This window comes from Notechis scutatus, chromosome 7, assembly GCF_049901735.1.
Source record: "Notechis scutatus isolate UNSWTSFEM ecotype Mainland chromosome 7, rNotScu1.2, whole genome shotgun sequence".
Classification (NCBI taxonomy): domain Eukaryota; kingdom Metazoa; phylum Chordata; class Lepidosauria; order Squamata; family Elapidae; genus Notechis; species Notechis scutatus.
The window spans coordinates 8,751,767-8,769,447 of NC_142015.1; the positions used below are offsets into that span (position 1 = coordinate 8,751,767).

A 17,681-nucleotide genomic window follows, 5' to 3' on the forward strand; every position below is an offset into this window, starting at 1 on the left:
AGCACCGCTGCCACGTTTGGAGCTGCCGCTTCCTTGTTTGGAATGCCGCTGCCATTTGGAGTGCCGCCGCCATTTGGAGCACCGCCATCATGTTTGGAGCTGCCACTTCCGCGTTTGGAGCTGCCATCGTGTTTGGAGAAGCGGTGGCGCTCCAAATGGCGGTGGTACTCCAAACAGCGGCAGTGCTCCAAACACGGAAGCGGCAGCTCCAAACGCGGTGGCAGCTCCAAATGTGGACATGGCAACTCGAAACAGCGGCAGTGCTTCAAACAGCGATGGGGTTCCAAATGCGGAAGCGGCAGGTCCAAACAGCGGCAGTGCTCCAAACAGCGATGGGGTTCCAAATGCGGAAGCGGCAGGTCCAAACGCAGCGGCAGCTCCAAATGGCAGCGGTGCTCCAAACAGCAGTGGTGCTCCAAACGTGGAAGTGGCAGCTCCAAACGCGGCGGCGGCATGGGCAGAAGGGAAATCAACAGCGGCGGGCGCTGAAGGTCTTGGGTCTGCCGCAAAGGTGCTTGGTAAGAGTAGGGAGCTCTCCGCGCTCTGCCATGATCGCCCATTAGGAGCAGCTGGTGGGGAGGAATTGCTGCCCACGGGGCGCTCCTAACGGCAAGTCCCCCCGCCCTTCCCCCCATTTTGCATGTTTTAAAATAGGCCTAAATTTGGGGGGAGGGGCTTAATTTCATTTTATGCCTAGAAAACATGCTGGGTCTTCCTATTGGGTGAGGTCATATTGTTGGAGAAACACGGTACATGTACATGGCAAATGAAACAAATCTTGCGAGTTTAAGGATATTGCGAGGGAATCAAAGTGTCCTTCCATTTTTGTGCATAATCTTGCTGCAGTCAACATATATAACATTGAAGTTCCAAAACCCCCCCAAGTCTTTCTTTATTAAACTCACAAGAAAAGTTTATCATTATATCACTTTCAGACTCTTCTGTATTAAGATGTGAATCATACTCTAATATTTCTTTGCTTTGTTACATGGATTAATTCAATCATTTAAAGAGTTCCATGGACACGGTTATAAACATTTTCATCTCTGTGACGTTGCTGGTCTTAGAAAGCATGAAGCAATTCATCAGCGGTGGAAAAGGGATGATAATTTGATTATATATTCAGTGACTGGACTTGAATCAAATGCAACTGAAAAAAATATGGTGCTTGAAATCCCAAAGGCAACTGGACTTTGGTTTGGGTTTTTTCATTGAAAGCATTTCACTTCTCATCCAAGAAGCTTCTTCAATTCTCTTGGGTGAGAAGTAAAATGTTTTCAAATTAAAACAACAACAACAAGAAAATCCAGTTGCCTTGTGAAAAAGCAACTTTGGGACAACCATGACCTGGTTGATTGAAAATGTCCAGATATGGGGATAAAGAGTGAATATTGAATGACAGAATCAACTCTGTGGTGATGGTAGGAAAAAGATGTTGATGATGTTAAAGGTGTTAGTAAAGAAACTGTAATCATGAGACTGGGTGTTTATGATAAGAGTTTCTTTGAAATACTGTACACCAAGAATAGGTCCATTAGGATTTTAAAAGCATGTTATAAGTGAGCACTCTGACAAAATGGCTGTCGGCCACAAAATGTCCATAGCAGATTGCCTTTGTTTCAAATCAAATCAATCTTAATGGCAGTTATACACCAACATAACTTTATTTAATTATTTATTAAAAACATACACTACCAACCAGATACTTACATTACCAAATAATAAAGCATCTACTGCAACTTTATAGAAGATGAAACATCCACATCAAATGAAATAAGGAACTGGCATCCATGAGGACTTCACAATCAATTTTGTAGGCATGTCTAAATTGTCCCAATTCATAATAACATACACATACATGACAGCTAACAGCTAATAGCTAACAGCATCCATGATATGTTTGTAGGCAAGACAGAGAGAGAAAAAAAAAATGAGAACTTCATTTGCAGTCATTTTGAGAATATCTTGGCTTGAAGAGATAGGGAACCTTCCTTTTATTACAGTTACAGTATTTTTGCATGATCTTGTCTCTAAAGTCTGTGCTGTGAATTTCTGAACTGTATTGTCTAGAAACAATATCAGAAGCATTTTTTCCCGATCTCTCCCTTTAGCACATCACCAACCAACAGAAAAGTATTTGGCAATCTAGCATCTAGGCCATAGAGCAGTGTTGCTTAAACTTGGCAGCTCTTTAAACTTTTAAGATATGTGGACTTTAACTTTTGGAATTCCTGATGGCTGGGATGTCCAATTGTAGGAGGTTGTGGCTTCTTGAGCTCCCTTTATCCTCCTCTTAAACCTCATTTGCACAACTCACAAGCTAAAACATATGGGGGAGAGGGTTACAGAATTGTTTAAATTAACTGAATAGCACCAAACATTCTCTGTGTCAGACAGTATAATTGAAGACATAAAAAACAGGGGAAAATAATCTTAGAAAAGAAGGAAAAAGAGAAGTACATGGTAGAACTCATGAAACATAAAGCAACCTACTAGCAGTTAAATGCAGGACAATTGGTAATAATTAAGAAAAGTCCAGTGTGCCATCCCTCTTTTTTTTTTTTAGACTTGTCAGGCAATGGGGAACACTTTAGAATTTGTACAAATGTCAAAACAAAATTACCTTTGAACAAAGTAGTGGAACTCTGCTTCTCTTTATTACTGCAGTTAGGAGCTTAGAGAGCTTATCTCAAAGATAAGGAGAAAGGAGGTCAGGAAAATAAACCACTCATTAAGAAGGCAAATGCTGGCAGAGAAAGGAAGCTTCTTGGTGGCAGAAACTGGCTGGCGACCAAAGGATGATTCTTTCATTCTTCTCAGCATAGGCAATCTTTGATCGCACCAAGATCAGGAAACCCAACCAAATCTCAAACATAAATGGCAAAGCCTTAATAATTTCACCTTCATTTGATGTGGGGCATTATCAAATAATAATCAAATTTTATTCTTCCACATGGAGGCTGCTGCTGAACTTCGTGCTTGAAGTGGAAAAGAATGAAAATTTGACTTTGGGTTTTACCAATTAGATTGATAGATCTTTACAGCAATGGCTTGTTCATATTACTATGAAAAAAATAAAAAAGCTGTGATTTGACATTAATGCCTTATTTTACTGCAACAGAGTCAGAAGTCAATGTTCCGTTTTCTTTTTTTTTTTCTTACCCTTCCTCACTTCTTTCCCCCCTCTTGCTCCCCACTGTTTCCCCATTTATTTCTGTATTTTATAATTATTTTATCTTATAACTCAATAAAAATGTTAAATTGTAAAATAAAGTGGGCCCTTAACAACCAATAATAATAATAATGATTAAATTTTATTCTGGCACATGGCCAAGGTGTGACCAATTCCATAAACTCAAGCCTGGGATGGCCCAAAGGATAAGATATTGTTGTAAACTGTGATGCTGGCTGAGGAATTCTGGGAGTTGAAGTCCACAAATCTTAAAGTTGCTAAGTTTGGGGACCCTTGCTCTAGCAGGCTGCTGCAGGGTAGTAGCAGTGGGGTGTCTCCTCATTTACAAAAGACCCACTCTCCATCTTGTTAGTACTTAATTTTTCTTTCTCCCTCCATCTTAGATCTCAGGACTGAGGGTTTTTTTTTATACTATGTACACAGTTCCCTTGTCTCCACTATTTTTCCCATTATTATCTTCCTCCTAGCTTTAGGTCTCCTATCTTTCTTTTAAAAGAACAACCTTCTGAGTTTAGCCCAGCATTTTGGAATTAGATAGTACGTAGTACAGGTAGTCCTCAACTTACAATCATTTGTTGAAAGTTACAACGGCACTGAAAAAAGTGACTTGTGACTATTTTTCCACACATATCACGCTTACAGCATCCCCGTGGTGATGGGATCAAAATTCAGATAGCCATAGCGCTTAAGACTTATATACCGCTTCACAGTGCTTTACAGCCCTCTCTAAGCAGCTTATAGAGTCAAGGACCCCCAGCAATCTGGGTCCCAGTTTTACTGACCTCGAAAGGATGGAAGGCTTAGTCAACCATGAACTGGTGAGAATTGAACTGCTGACAGTTGGCAGAATTAGCCTGCAATAACGCATTCTAACCACTGCCCCACTGCAGTGCAGATGCTTGACAACTGGTTCATATTTATGATGGTTGCAATGTTTCAGGGTCATGTGATCCCCTTTTGCGACCTTCTGACAAGCAACGTGCATGTGGAAGCCAGATTAACTTAATACTAACTGATTACAGCAGAGATTCACTTAACAACTGTGTCAGAAATGTTGTCAAATGGAGCAAAACTTATTTAGCAACTGTCTCATTTAGCAAGGGAAATTTTGGGCTCAGTTGTAGTTGTTAAGTCAAGGACTACCTGTACGCTCTGAGGTTTGACTAGGAAATATTACACAGCACAAGAAGTGAAGGCACTCAGTACTTAACTCTCTTCAGTGGCAGACAATGTAAGATTTCTGGTTTTGTGAAGGCTATTCAGCAGTATGGAGAGGCTATTGAGATCCACTTGGGACAGCATCTGGAGGACTGATTTTTCTATTTAACTGAGAGTTTAGTTCTATTAACCTTGAGGACTTGGTTCAGATTAAAGCTATCCCATCATCTTCATTTAAGAACCCCATAATCCCTTGCCGGGTGGAGTCTGGGCAACTGAATGGAGCTAGCAGAGTGTTTCAATGGCCGGATGCCCTTCCTGTCACCAGTGTGGATTTTTGTTCAGGAGATATATTCTCAGTGTGCCCAGAGAGAAAAATGTCTGCCTCTACCTAGGATCGAACTCACAGCCTCCTGATTGTGAGATGACAGCTCCACTTCTAGGCCACCGCACCATTCCATTAAAGCTATCCCATGATGTTGCAAAAACCAGAGGAAGACTAGATGGCAGCAGAGTTAGAATCTGGCTTTCAGGGTGGCAACTGAACTCTTTGCCACCCAAATAAAATAGGCCCGATTCCTCTATCATACTGATTCATTTGAACTATTGTTTAGTGAATAAACCATGATGTTTCAGAGGTAGTCCTCACTGAGTGACCATTTCAGCTACAATGATAAAAAACTTGACTTCTCAACTAATCCAACCAATATATGACCTTCAAAAGTTGGTAGAGCAAAGGAAAACTGAAGTCAGGTCATAAGGATAGTTGTACTTCACTTAGTGACCGCTTCAGTTAACAAGTTGCCAGTCCCAACCAGGGTTGCTAAATGTGGACTACCTGTCCTGGCATACACCAGGGTTTGTAAATCATTGTAAGCCCAAACTCACCCATGAGATGACATAACATGCTGCAGTTACTCAATGCCAATGAAGGTTATACTCTGTAAATCATGATGGCGAACCTATGGCACGCGAGCCCCAGGCAAACTTACCTCACTGCGCATGTGCATGCCTACCAGCTGATTTTCAGGCCTTTTTCGGCCTCCCAGAGACTCAAGAGAAGCCTCTGCAGCCTGTGGAGGCCGAAAAACAGGCCTGTTTTGTCACTTCCTGTATTTCCAGATATACGAGAAGTGACAAAATGGACCCATTTTTTGGCCACCAAAGGTTGCAGAGGCTTCCCTCAAGCCTCTGGAAGGCTGAAAAAATCAGCTGCGAGGCGTGCGCATGTGTATTGCAGGTAAGCGGGCGGTGGGGGGATCGTGTACGCATGTGCAAGGGCGGGTGGGTGGGTACATGAATTGCCTTCTGGGTGCGAGCACACGTGCATCAGCACGCACAATTTTTGGCACAGGAGGCCAAAAAGTTTAGCCACCACTGGACTATCCCATGGAGAGATCCAGCTGCTTTATAAAAAAGCAAATGGGTCTATACCAAGGGTCTTCAAACTTGGCAAGATGATTCCAGAATTCTTGAGCTAACATGGTTGGAGGAGGAATTCTGGGAGTTGAAGTCCACAAGTCTTAAAGCTGTCAAGTTTGAAGACGCCTGATCTATACTATAAAACTATAAAACATACTAAAAAAAAGATGTTGAGACTCTAGAAAAAGAACAGGGAAGAGCAACCAGTATGATTAGGGGACTGGAGATTAAACCATATGAAGAACCGTTATAGGAACTGGGCATGGCTAGTCTAGTGAAGAGAAGAACCAGGGATGACATGATAGCAGTCTTCCAATATTTGAGGGGCTGCCACAGAGAGGAGGGGATCAAGCTATTTTCTAAAGCACCTGTAGGCCAGATGAGGAATAAAGGATGGAAACTGAACAAGGAGATATTTAACCTGGAAATAAGGAGACACTTTCTGACAGAACACCTTGCTCTCGGAAGTTATGGGAGCATCATCACTTGAGACTTTCAAGAAGAGATTGGACTGCCATTTGTCAGAAATGGTGTAGGGTCTCCTGCTTAGGCGGGGGGTTGGACTAGATGACCTACAAAGTCCCTTCCAACTCTATTATTTGTATCTGCTTATAAGTGTTGCAGACAGATGCTGCACTTACATTCTCATGCCCTTCAAAGTGTCTTTTGGAGACTGAATCTCTATAAAAATAAGAGGGAAACTGAAACCACAGAACAAAGTAGAACAAGAATATGCAAATTGTATGCAATTGTTCCCTTTGCATCAAGCAGCCTGTAGCTGTGACCCGCACTTTATAAATTCCTATTTCCTACACTCCAGTACTTTCTGGAAGTGGTTCTAGTGTCTAGTAAAGACTCCCTCGGGAGGAGACCATGGATACTGATCCAATCCTGAGTTTTCTGTCTCGCAATTTATAACTCATTTCTGGCCAGTGCATGGTGGCTTGGCTTACATGCCCATGCTAAGCCCATTGCTGGGTGTTTCATTTTAGCTTAGCATGTGGTGCAAATCCAACCCCTGTGGCTTGTGAGGAAGGATTTGAGGCTTAATGTGCTGCGCTAGAAATCCAGCTAATTGCAGCTTGTCCAACAGACCATGGTAAACGAGAGCTTTGCCAAATGTGTGGCCTGCCTTCTTCAGCAGGCAACCCAGGCAACTGAATGAATAAGAAAAAACTAGATTGGGATATATTTGCAAACCACTTCTTGGTCCCCCTCTCAGCCAGTCTGATGTTCTCCAGTTGTAAACCTTAGTTCAGTCGTTCCAACTTGAGGTCCAACTTATCTGAAGAGTTACTGGGTAACAGAGAAACTGTGAGGTGGTTATTGATCTTGTCCTTCAAATCAAATCAAATATCAGAGCAAATATTTATTCTGGTCTCTTTGACTGTAATAAACTTTTTGAATAGAATAGAATAGCAGAGTTGGAAGGGACCTTGGAGGTCTTCTAGTCCAACTCCCTGCTTAGGCAGAAAACCCTACACCACTTCAGACAAATGGCTATCCAATCTCTTCTTAAAAACTTCCAATGTTGAAGAATTCACAACTTCTGGAGGCAAGTTGGTTAATTGTTCTAATTGTTTTCGATTTGATTTGATCTTGTCATTGGGATAGGCAGACAGTCAACATCTGGACTAACGAATTCCAGGCACTGGTCATCACTAGGCAGCTATTTGGGGAATTTCTTTCTTTCAATAAATGCAAAGCCTATGAGCATCTCCTTTGCTGTGTTAGAGAATGTGAAAACCGGGGCATTTTGTTGCAACTGGACTTAAATCAAGACTTGATTTGGCTTTCGTAAGTTTGATCCTTGCAATTCTACATACATTAGTACAGTGATGGCTAAACTTTGCCACGTTGCATGCCAAAAGTGCGCTCGCGTGCCTGAACTCATGATGCAATGAGCGTGCGACTCCCCCACCCTGCGCATGCGTCCCCCTGCACGTGTGCGACTCCTCTGCACGCCTCTGCACATGTGCATGCAACCCTCCCGCACGCTGCATGCCTCTGAGCATGCATGCATCTCCCACGCATGTCTCCCCCCCGTGCATGAGCAGCAGATACCCAACGATCAGCTGGCTGGTGGGGGGCACATGCACATGTGCAGTGGGGCTCTTCTGGGAGACCTCTCGCATGCTGGCAAAAGTGGCTCTCCTCGCCACGTGTGCCATCGGTTCTCCATCACAGGTCTAGAACAAAGTGTGACACTTGCTCAGTGTGGCACTGGCCCTTAAAGAGAGCATTGCATTGATCTTGGGCTTTAATTTACAGCAGGACTTCTTGGATCAGAGCTTCGTCAAATCCAGGGACAGCTTCAATGCTTGTACATCCCCAATATAAATGTTGTTTTGGTTCAAATGCCCTTCCAGTTGCAGTTCAAAAGAAGGATAAAGACTAGAACCGCTTGATTAAGACATACAGGCAACAGGATTGTTCTCTAGGAATTTAATCGTTTTCTGCATTTGATGCGGAATTACAATTTGGGGCTAAGTTTTAGACTGGTTTGGAGAATCATAAAGAGCTTCGGGCCTTGGAAGGTAGGAAAGAACAATTTGACAAGTTTGGATGAAACTCCAGGTAGTAATAGCAGGAATAAGAGAGTAACAGAGTTGGAAGGGACTTTGGTGGTCCAACCTCCTCCACAAGCAGGAGACCCGACTATACCATTCAAGACAAATGGCTGCCCACTTTCTTCTTAAAAGCCACCAGGGATGGAGCACCCACAACTTCTGAAGGCAAGCAGTTCCACGGATTAATTTTTCTCACAGTTACAAAATTTTTTCTTAGTTCTAGGTTGCTTCTCTCCTTCATTAGTTTCCAGCCGTTGTTTCTTGTGTCTTGCCTTCTGGTGCAATCAACAAATAAATAAATAAATAAATAAATCAATAAAGGGTGCAGATAACTTGGAAAGCATGACAGGAAGACCTCAAAATTTCATTTCAGATTTTCATAGGTTGTGTAGATCAGCTTCAGAGTTTCCAAATATTAACCTTGTCTGATAGTTTTAACATTTCCTGATACCCAAGAGGAACAAAAGGATTTAGGAATCTCTTATTATTCTTGGCCTGTTGCCTTGGGGATGGGTACTGGGAAAGAGATCTTGGAACAAAACACAAAAAAGCAGGGTAGAGAAAAGGATCTCACTGCACCATTTGTTGCAGATGTTTTTCTTTTCTTACCTGCATTTCAATGCTGACTTGGAAAGCACCTAAGAATTTATTAACCATCTAATTATTTTAAAACAATTGGTAAGCTAGTAACTTTTGTTTGGATTTATTTGCATGATTCCTTTAAGTAGTCCTTGATTTATAACCATCTTTTAATGTGATAATGGCACTGAAAAGAGTTTTTGCACTTATGACGGTTGTAGCATTGTCCAGTGTCACGTGAGCACTTGGGTACCTACATTTATTTATGATCTTCCTTCCCAGCATCTTCCTTCCCAGCTAGTTTCTGACAAGCGAAGCCAATGAAAACCCCAGGATTCACTTAATGACTGTGATTCACTTAACAACATGCGACTCACTTAACCCTGGCAAAACTGGGTGTGTCTCATTGAACAACCATCTTGCTCAGCAATGGAAATTCTGCTTCCAATTGCAAGCGAAGGACTATTTGTAAAGTCCTCTGCAGGGCATGGATTAATTCCTAATTCCCAAGTTCTTTGCCACCTCTTTCCTTTCCCTAAAGATCGTCAATTCTTTTGTGTGGTCCCGTATATTGTATGCGATACCGGCTCAATTGTTTCGTTAAAGCAGATCTGTTCATTCACCCGTGCAAACCCTTCAGCTCCTCCAAACCTTGCACGTGTGAACCAACTCGCCTGTTTTCAAATCCACCAGAGTTGGCTTTTGAAGACGATCCATCTTTCCCGGGTATCCTCTTTTTATTCTGGGATTATTCTCTGTTTCCGATCGCCTTTATAGCGTGTCTCACCGGGTCCTTCCGCCTAGCTTTCCCATCACCCCTAATTTCCTTTCTATTTCAGCCCAGAGAGAGCGAGTCAAAACTATACATTTTTAAGAATCGTATATTTTTTAAGAAAAAAAAAAAAGCACGGAAGGAAGAGGAGCGGGCTTGGCAAAAAGGGACCAGACATGCCAGGGGCAGACAAATAAAGAGATGGGGCGAGCGGGGGTGGGTGGGTGAGGAGGAGGCGCGAACAATCCGGGTCCGTAGATCCTTTTTATTCTCCTGCTGCGAAAACTGCGCCCACAAGCCCTTTGCCCGAAACGCTTCTCGAGTCTTTTGCACGGGGGGAGTCGGGGGAAGCGCGCCCAGCAAAGGCCTGGAAGACCCCCCTCTTTTTTTCCCTCCTTCTTCTCCTGGCTGGCTGGCAAGAAACAGGGCGTGGACAGCCGCCGCCGCGCTGCTCTCCCTCCTCTGCAAAACTGCTCCGCTCGCCTCCAACGCCCCCGCGCAACGCCCGCGGCTTGCGGGTCAGGGATGCTGCCCGTGCAAAGCGGGGGCGGTGGGGGTGGAGAAAGGGGGTTGCGCAGGCATCACACCAACCGCCCCGCCCCGCCCTCCCTCTCTCCATGCGGGTGGCTTTAATGCAGAGAGCCCCGGCCGTGCAAACAGCCCTGCCACCCACCCCGCCTCCCCGCGCCATGCCCCGCTTTGACCCTGCAGCGGCTGCCCGCCGCCCTTCATCCCCAGCCCGGCCCGGCTCTCTCCTCCTGCGCGCTACCGCCCCCTCCGCTAGCCGTCGAGCGTCTCTCTCTCTCTCTCCCCCCACCCCGCCCATTCCTCCCTCTCCCCCCGCCCCCAGTCTGCAGCCTCGCCTTGCCACTGGCTGCTTCATTGCGCCACTTTACATGTTACCGCTCCGCGCGCTTCCCATTGGGCGGACCGCGGGCTTCATTTGCATACCGCCGACGGCCTCCGCCAATCGGCTGCGGAGCGGACCCCGGGCCCGCTTCTTTGGACGGAGTCCAGGGCGTGGCGTGGCGCGCAGGCGCGGCAGGACCTTCCTTGTGCGGAGGTTTCGCCTGGCTTGTGTCTGTCGAGCGGCGGCGGCGGCGGCGATTCTCCTTGCGCTGCTTCCCTCCTCTTCCTCCTCCTCCTCCTCTTCTCTCCTCCTCCGGCAGCTTGGAGGCTGGGCAGGGCTCGGAGCGGCAGAGCGAAGGCAAGGCGACCGGGACTTTCTCCTCCTCTTTGCGGGGTCGTTTGCAAGCTCGCCCGAGGTTTGCACGCACGGCCTTCGGGGCTTTTGTGCATAAATCCCCCTCCTCCTCCGCCGCCGCCGCAACAGCAGCATCTCTAACGCGTGCAAAAGCCGGGAGAGCAGTCGGGCTGCCTCCTCCTCCTCCTCCTCCTCCTCCCCCCCGGGCCCCCCGTCTTGGAAGCCCCCCGCGACCGTGGGGTCTCTGATCCGCGAGGGACAGAACCCTCCCTCCTCCCACCCGAGGACCGCTTGCTTCTCCTTGTCGCTCGCGGGCGGGAATCAGCCTTTGCGTGGGAGAGCGCCGCTTCCCCGGGAGAGGTCGAGATGTCTTACCAAGGGAAGAAAAACATTCCACGCATCACGGTGAGTTGGCCCCAAGCCGGAGCCCCGGGAAGGGAGCGGATGGAAGGGCGGGTCAAGCCCTTTGTGTGCACCTCTGCAGGCAGGGAAGCGGGGGTGGGGTGGGAAGCGAGCTGGCAAGGCTCGTCCAGCCGTCGGGAAGAAAGAAGCGCGCCAAACCTGATTTTGGATGCCCCGCCGATGAAAATCAAGTTTTATTTTTATTTTTCAAACCAAAAATCCTGGTGGCGGGGGGGGGGAGACTAGATCGGGAGGAAACAATGGTTTGCCTTGAAGTTGCACGGTGGTGCAGCAACCCTGCCTGCCTTCCTCGCCTCCCCCCAAATCCCTTTTCTTTCGGACCCCGTCCTTTTGGCCGCCGCATCTCCAACGAACGGCTGTTGCATCTCACAGCCCAGCCGGGAAGAAACAGGCGAAAGAGGCTTTTTCCCCTTATGACCGCCCCGTTAGGTTTCATAAGCCTGGCCGGAGCTTCTCTTATAAAAGGGAGGGGGGGGGAGAGAAAGAAACCCACCCCACTCTCATTCTGGATTCGATTCTTCTTGCAAAGACAATCAAAGCTTTGTCCTTTTGTTTTTGCAAACCCATCTTCTCCAAGAAGGTGATACAGGGTGTGTGTATATGTGTATCTCCTACGGCCAGGGTGGGGAATTGGGGGCTGTGGCAGGAAAACTGCCTGCGTGCCTGCATGCAAAGCGGGCTGCAACATCTAATGGATATAATCTCAGCTCCATTCACTGCTCCCCCCCGCCCCCCCCCCCAGGTTAGGGACTAGAAGATGGGGGTGTACAGGTTCCTCTCCTGTCCCCACCCACCTCCTCCCAGCTTTCTGTTTTGTCCCCCCTCCCTTTTTACTCATACAAAGGAGGCAATGCAAGCAAGCCTTGGGTGAGAAGCCTGGACCCTCCCCAACACCCTCCCAGTAATGGCGCTTGGGCGAATGAAATGATCTGGAGGGGTGTGTGAAAACAGGGTGCATCCTTGCCCTTCCTTCCCCAGCAAAGAAACGCATCTGGGGATGGTGCCTTCCTCCACCGCCCCCCAAATCTGGCTGCCTTTCTCTCCCATCCAGGGACTCTGAAAGTGGGAGAGGAAATGGAACAGTTACATAAAAGTCGGATGATGGGAAGGGATGGGCTTGTGGGGAGAGTGTGTGCGCCCTGTGCAGTTGGATGTGAGCTTGCATCAGGGATGCTGGCTGGGTGTTAACCTGAGGATTGATTTCTTTTATCATTAGTACTGATCCTTCAGTAGAAAGAGGCTTCCATTTTTATTTGACAGCCAGGTATCCTGGGGGCCCTTCCTTTCAAAGCAGGTTTATATAAAGCTTCAAAGCTGAATCTTGTCTTGTCTTCTCTGGCTGAAGTCACACAAGGGCTTTTTGTGTTTTAGGAAACTGCTGTTTTAGAGATCCGGTTTGTCACTGCATTTATATGATCATGGAGTATTCAGATCCAAGGTTTCTAATCTCCTACCAAAAATATATTGCACAGTAGTCTGATGGTGCTACCAGGCTCCTGAGGACAACATAGGGCTTCAGAGATATGCTCCATTTCCATTTTGTTAAAGGCAACGGAAAGCTGACAATGCAGGATTGATAGCAATACTCAAAAGGAAAAGGGGAAATCCTTTGATCGGTTTCCTTTTAGCAGGGAAGCCTATTTTAGCTCTGCAGGGTTAATGGTGTTACAACAATGGAAAAGGGTTGAGCACGTGATTTTGCACAGAGGCTGTTTTCCCTGGAAGCAAATGCTTTTTTAATCCAACAATTAACAGAAACAAAGCCACCATGGTGGCTGCAGTGCGTTTTGTTTACTCTGCAGCACCAGAGTTCATCTGCAGCACAGGTGCAAAACAGAATGAGGCTTACTGGGTTGTTGTTATTGTTTTTATATATGTTTTCTGAACTTTATATTTTCTGGACTTTATTTGTCTGAGTCACACTTGGCCTTTCTCTGTTCCTCCCTTCCCAATCCAAAGTTGTAGTCTTTCTGGTTAAGGACGCTTTATTTAAGTGTGGCTAAAGTTAGAATTTGTGAGCCATGGGTTGAAGACAATATCTAGTTGGTCTCCTTGAAACATCAAATTTCAGAAACCAACCCCTCTTAAGTGATGAATCCTTTGGTACAGATTATCAGACAAGGTGTGTGTGTGTCAGAATGCAGAAATATCTTACTGAAATACGTTTGTTGTAGGAGAACCTTGATGTCAAATATCATTGTTTTAATTCGGAGAAGAGACAGGAGACAAATATAATGGGCTTCAGTTGAAGTCACGTAGAGTTTTAAAGGACAAAAGCTCTTATCTTAGATGGTTCTTCCTGTAGATGCCTTTGCCTTAAATTTGCTGCATTGTCCAGAGTTCACTATTATATTAATGGGTGATTGGTTTTGTGACAGTGTCCCAAAGGTGCTTTTTCAAGAGGCAACTGGACTTTCTGGTTTTTCTTCAAAGATGTTTTACTTCTCATCCAAGAAGCTGCTTAAGCTCTGACTGGATGGTGGGGATTGGAATCCAGTCAGAACTGAAGAAGCTTCTTGGATGAGAAGTGAAACATCTTCAAAGAAAAACCAGAAAGTCCAGTTGCCTCTTGAAAAAGCACCTTTGGGATAACCATGACCCGGATGACTGAGAATCTCCATAGACATTTAGTGACCGTGCATTGAATAAGATTCAGGTGGCTAGGTTTACTTACTACGCAAAGCCATAAAACTATGCTTTACGAACCAAACTATCTGGGAACCCCACAACGCACTAACTTAAAGCTAAACTACCATACGTGAACCTGTGGTATGAATATAAGTCACTCACTTTGTGTTAAAAGAGATTCTTCTTCTGGTTAAATCGCTTCAGGATGAAAGCCATGGAATTCAACTGCAGAACAATTGAGTAGACGATCATAATCTGTATAGTAAGAATGTCAGAACTCCAATCTGAAGTAGCACACTGTCACTGCACAGCTTGCTTTAATTTGGAGAAAAAGTTACTGTTGTATTATTGAGAGCAACTTGTAGGTTATACTAGTGGGCTCAGAAGAGAGTCGTGGGACTAAATCTTCTGAATCTTGATCACTGACTTCTTGGGTTCAGCTGCAGAACGTCAGAGATCTGCTTTCCATGCTACGTTTTAGATTGCTCATGCATTTCTGGAAATCAGGTTAAGGAGGTTGTCATCAAACACTCATACAATCCACATATGGTCCGACTGTCATATAATCCACAAATGCAGTTACCAAGTCGTCTAGGAGACATCTGTTTATTTTGGAATGTAACTTGGTGGCCTTCCTTCTGCAAGTCCTCAAGAAGAATGGAAACATCCCAATATAAGTATACTCTAAATATGTATGCATTGTCTTTTTGCTCCAAAGCAAGGTAACCAACAATTTTAAAAAACCTTACAATGTTAAAAAACACACCTCACCAATTAGAGTCACAATTAAGATTAATTGAACTGAAAAAGGCCTGGCTAAAGAAGATCTTCATCCCTTCTAGAAGTTGAAAAAGCCATCACTTGGGAGCAGCATGAGAGAATGCTCTCTCCCACGGGCTTGGTAGGCAGATCCTAGAAAAGGAGGACTTCTTTAAGAGTATCTTCCCTTCCTGGAAAGGGAAACAAGGGGTCCTTCAGACATTTGGGTCCTAGTCTAGCATTTCTAAGCAGTCTTGAGTGCTGTGCTTTCTCTCTCTCTCTCTCTCTTTTTTTTTGGAAATATGGTTTGCAGTGGGAAGCTAGCACCCCTGGAGTGCCTGGGTTGGACATTGGATTCAATGTCCAGCTCAGTGTGTCACCCTCCAAAAAAATAGTTCAGCAAGAGTCACCCTTGGAAGGGGGACAAGGCAGGACCAAGCAAGAATGCTTAGATTCTGGCTGGGTCATTATGGGTGGTGCTGAGGACCAGGTTGAGATTGTTGTTGGGGCCAGAGCAGGAAGAATTGTCAGGTGGCAATGCTGGGACTTGGGTCCCATGGAGTCCAGAGCTATAGCAACATGGCAAGGTCATCCAGATAGAATGGGTCTGACCTTTATTTACGTCCCTCCTTGAAGTTCTTGCCCCCCGGTTTGAGAATTCTTGCTTGACATCTCCTAATGTCCCAGTTTAACATTTCTGATCCATTTATTAAAACCTGCTCTAAATTGTGGACTGGAAGCTGCTAATCAGCCTAGGGATTGGATTTAACCTTGTCAAATCACAACATGCTATTCCCATAGAGATAATCTATATTTTGTCTGTACAAGAAAAAAGTCATCTACAGAAATTGTCTTTTAGATTGACATGGGTTCCACACACAAGGCCATAAGAAAGCTCTTGCATTTCTTCAGGATAATTACTCTTAGGATCAGGTCAATTAATTGAAATAAGTAAAATAATTTAAAAACTTTAAAAAATACTATCCAGGCTTTAGTTTACATGATTTCCAGCAATAGGAAGACTTTTATATATGATTATATACAGCAATCAACCCTTGCAGGGGTGTTAAGGACAGGATATAATTTATCAAATATAAGAGCAAGAATACTCTTCTACAAGCCATTGGCATTGATTCGCACAACAATCTTCTTTTGCTGATGCACTTGCTTTTTTAAAAATCCAGATGTTGATGGAACTCTCTTCCACCAGGTGTCAAAGCCCTTAAATTTTATTAGCTATTGACAATACTTTTATGAACAAACATAAGTTACACATCGCACATTACTTATCAAGGGACTTTTTTTTTCCAGTAATGCTAAAATTTCTTGGAAAGGAGGAAATATATATATTTTCTTGTTGCATCATAATTTCTGAAGATATTATATCTCTAATTGTGTTAATAAACATAAACAAGAAAAGCAGGAATGTATTTCCTAAAGGTTTTCAGATAGAAGCTAGGTAGTCATTTGTCAGCTGTTCTTGTGAATCTTGGAGCTGGAGGGTTGGATTATTAGAGGACCTGTGAATTCCCTTCCACTGTGTTTTTAAAACTGTAGTTAATGATGTAATTTAACTCATGTATGAATTCATTTTCTTAAATTAGTAGCTTCTTCTATGTCTCCAGCAAACAGGAAACCAAAAAGCATTTTCTGACAGGGTCTCTGAAGCTGCTTCTTTCAGGAGTTATGTATGCCGGTTTTTGTGGGTCAGAGAGTATGTAACTGTCCAATTAAATAGATCTTTTCTTGGGATTCAAATGAGAGGCTGCAATGTACAAAGAGCTCAGACAGCCTCCAGTGAGACTGAGAGATTAAAAGAACTTTTATACATATTTTAACTAGGCATGAGTGAATCTGTCTTGCTTAATTCAGTCTAAGATCAGTATTTGGCAGTCTTGTCAGTTTGTTTGATAGATCTATATCTATATGAATATCTATATATCTATGTATCTCTCCCTCCTCTCCTCCCTCCCTCCCTCCCTCCCTCTGTGTGTGTGTGTGTGTGTGTGTGTGTGTGTGTGTGTGATTTGTAGAAAAATCTGAATTCATATTAATGCACATTTTGGCGTGTGCTGCTTTTCTCATACATGCTATTTTTCTGCCCATCCTTTAGTGACATCTATTGCATCACAAAATTTGGAGAAATGCACATAGAAACAAGAAGGTATTTTTTTCTGACTCTAATCTCAGCTTGTGTAAAGCTGGTCAGTGGTTGGAGGTAAACTGCAGATGGGAATGAATCTCTCCTATGTTTTTTGCAAGGTGTGAGAAAACAGAGATGAATTCAACCTGTTCTAAGGCACAATAGGTAGTAAGTAAGGGGATAAGTGTGCAACAGTTGTATTTGTATAGCCACAATCTTTTTGTGGTAAACAAACAAACAATTTAAACAGTATAGTCAAAAGACGAACAGAGGTAGATGCAAACATTTCGTATTAACTCATCAGTACCTACATTACAATAACACGGTTGAAAACCAGCCTCAGATATTAGATCTAGCAACATTAATTAAACAATTGGCAGAACTGCTAGTAGATGAGTAAGAATTTGATGTGCATCTAACTGTTCTGAATCAGTTGCAGAGAAATTGCATTTTCTATCTTGTTCAGTAGATTGGTGTGAATGCAAGAAAGATGCCTTCAGGCGTTAAGCAGCTTGCAACATGGCTGCAGTTGGAAAACAATCATTAAGGGAAGCTCTTAAGGACTTTCATCTTAAGGTTTGGGTTTGGGACAGACCTACGATATGCTCTGAAGATTAGCATCAGAGATTCTGCTTGCTTAACTCACCGTTTGGAGGTTGATCAAGTTGCCAGTTCTTAAGAGATATGTCCTATGAAGTAGTAGCCTTAATCCCAGTTTCTTTTTAAAATACAGGTAGGATTGAGGGAATTGATGTTAATTTTCCTTCTTTCTCTTGGCTTTTTTTTTTTATAATTCAGTGTTTGTGGATAGCATTTTACATATTTGTAAT

At 44.2% G+C, this 17,681-nt stretch overlaps 1 protein-coding gene across 4 annotated transcripts in view; it reads left to right on the plus strand.

Annotated features, from left to right (window-relative positions):
• The window catches only part of DPYSL2 (dihydropyrimidinase like 2), an 81,285-nt gene that overhangs the window by 10,425 nt on the left and 53,179 nt on the right, over nucleotides 1-17,681 (plus strand). Inside the window, exon 1 of one of the 4 annotated variants that reach the window (XM_026671327.2) lies at nucleotides 10,725-11,303. The exons of 2 other annotated variants lie outside the window; for them this stretch is intronic. In XM_026671327.2, coding sequence (XP_026527112.1) covers nucleotides 11,265-11,303 — 39 coding nt within the window. In that variant the 5' untranslated portion in view covers nucleotides 10,725-11,264. Of the gene's footprint in view, nucleotides 1-10,724; nucleotides 11,304-11,882; nucleotides 11,902-17,681 lie in introns of those variants that run through there. One more of the 4 variants, XM_087969947.1, reaches the window with a different exon arrangement.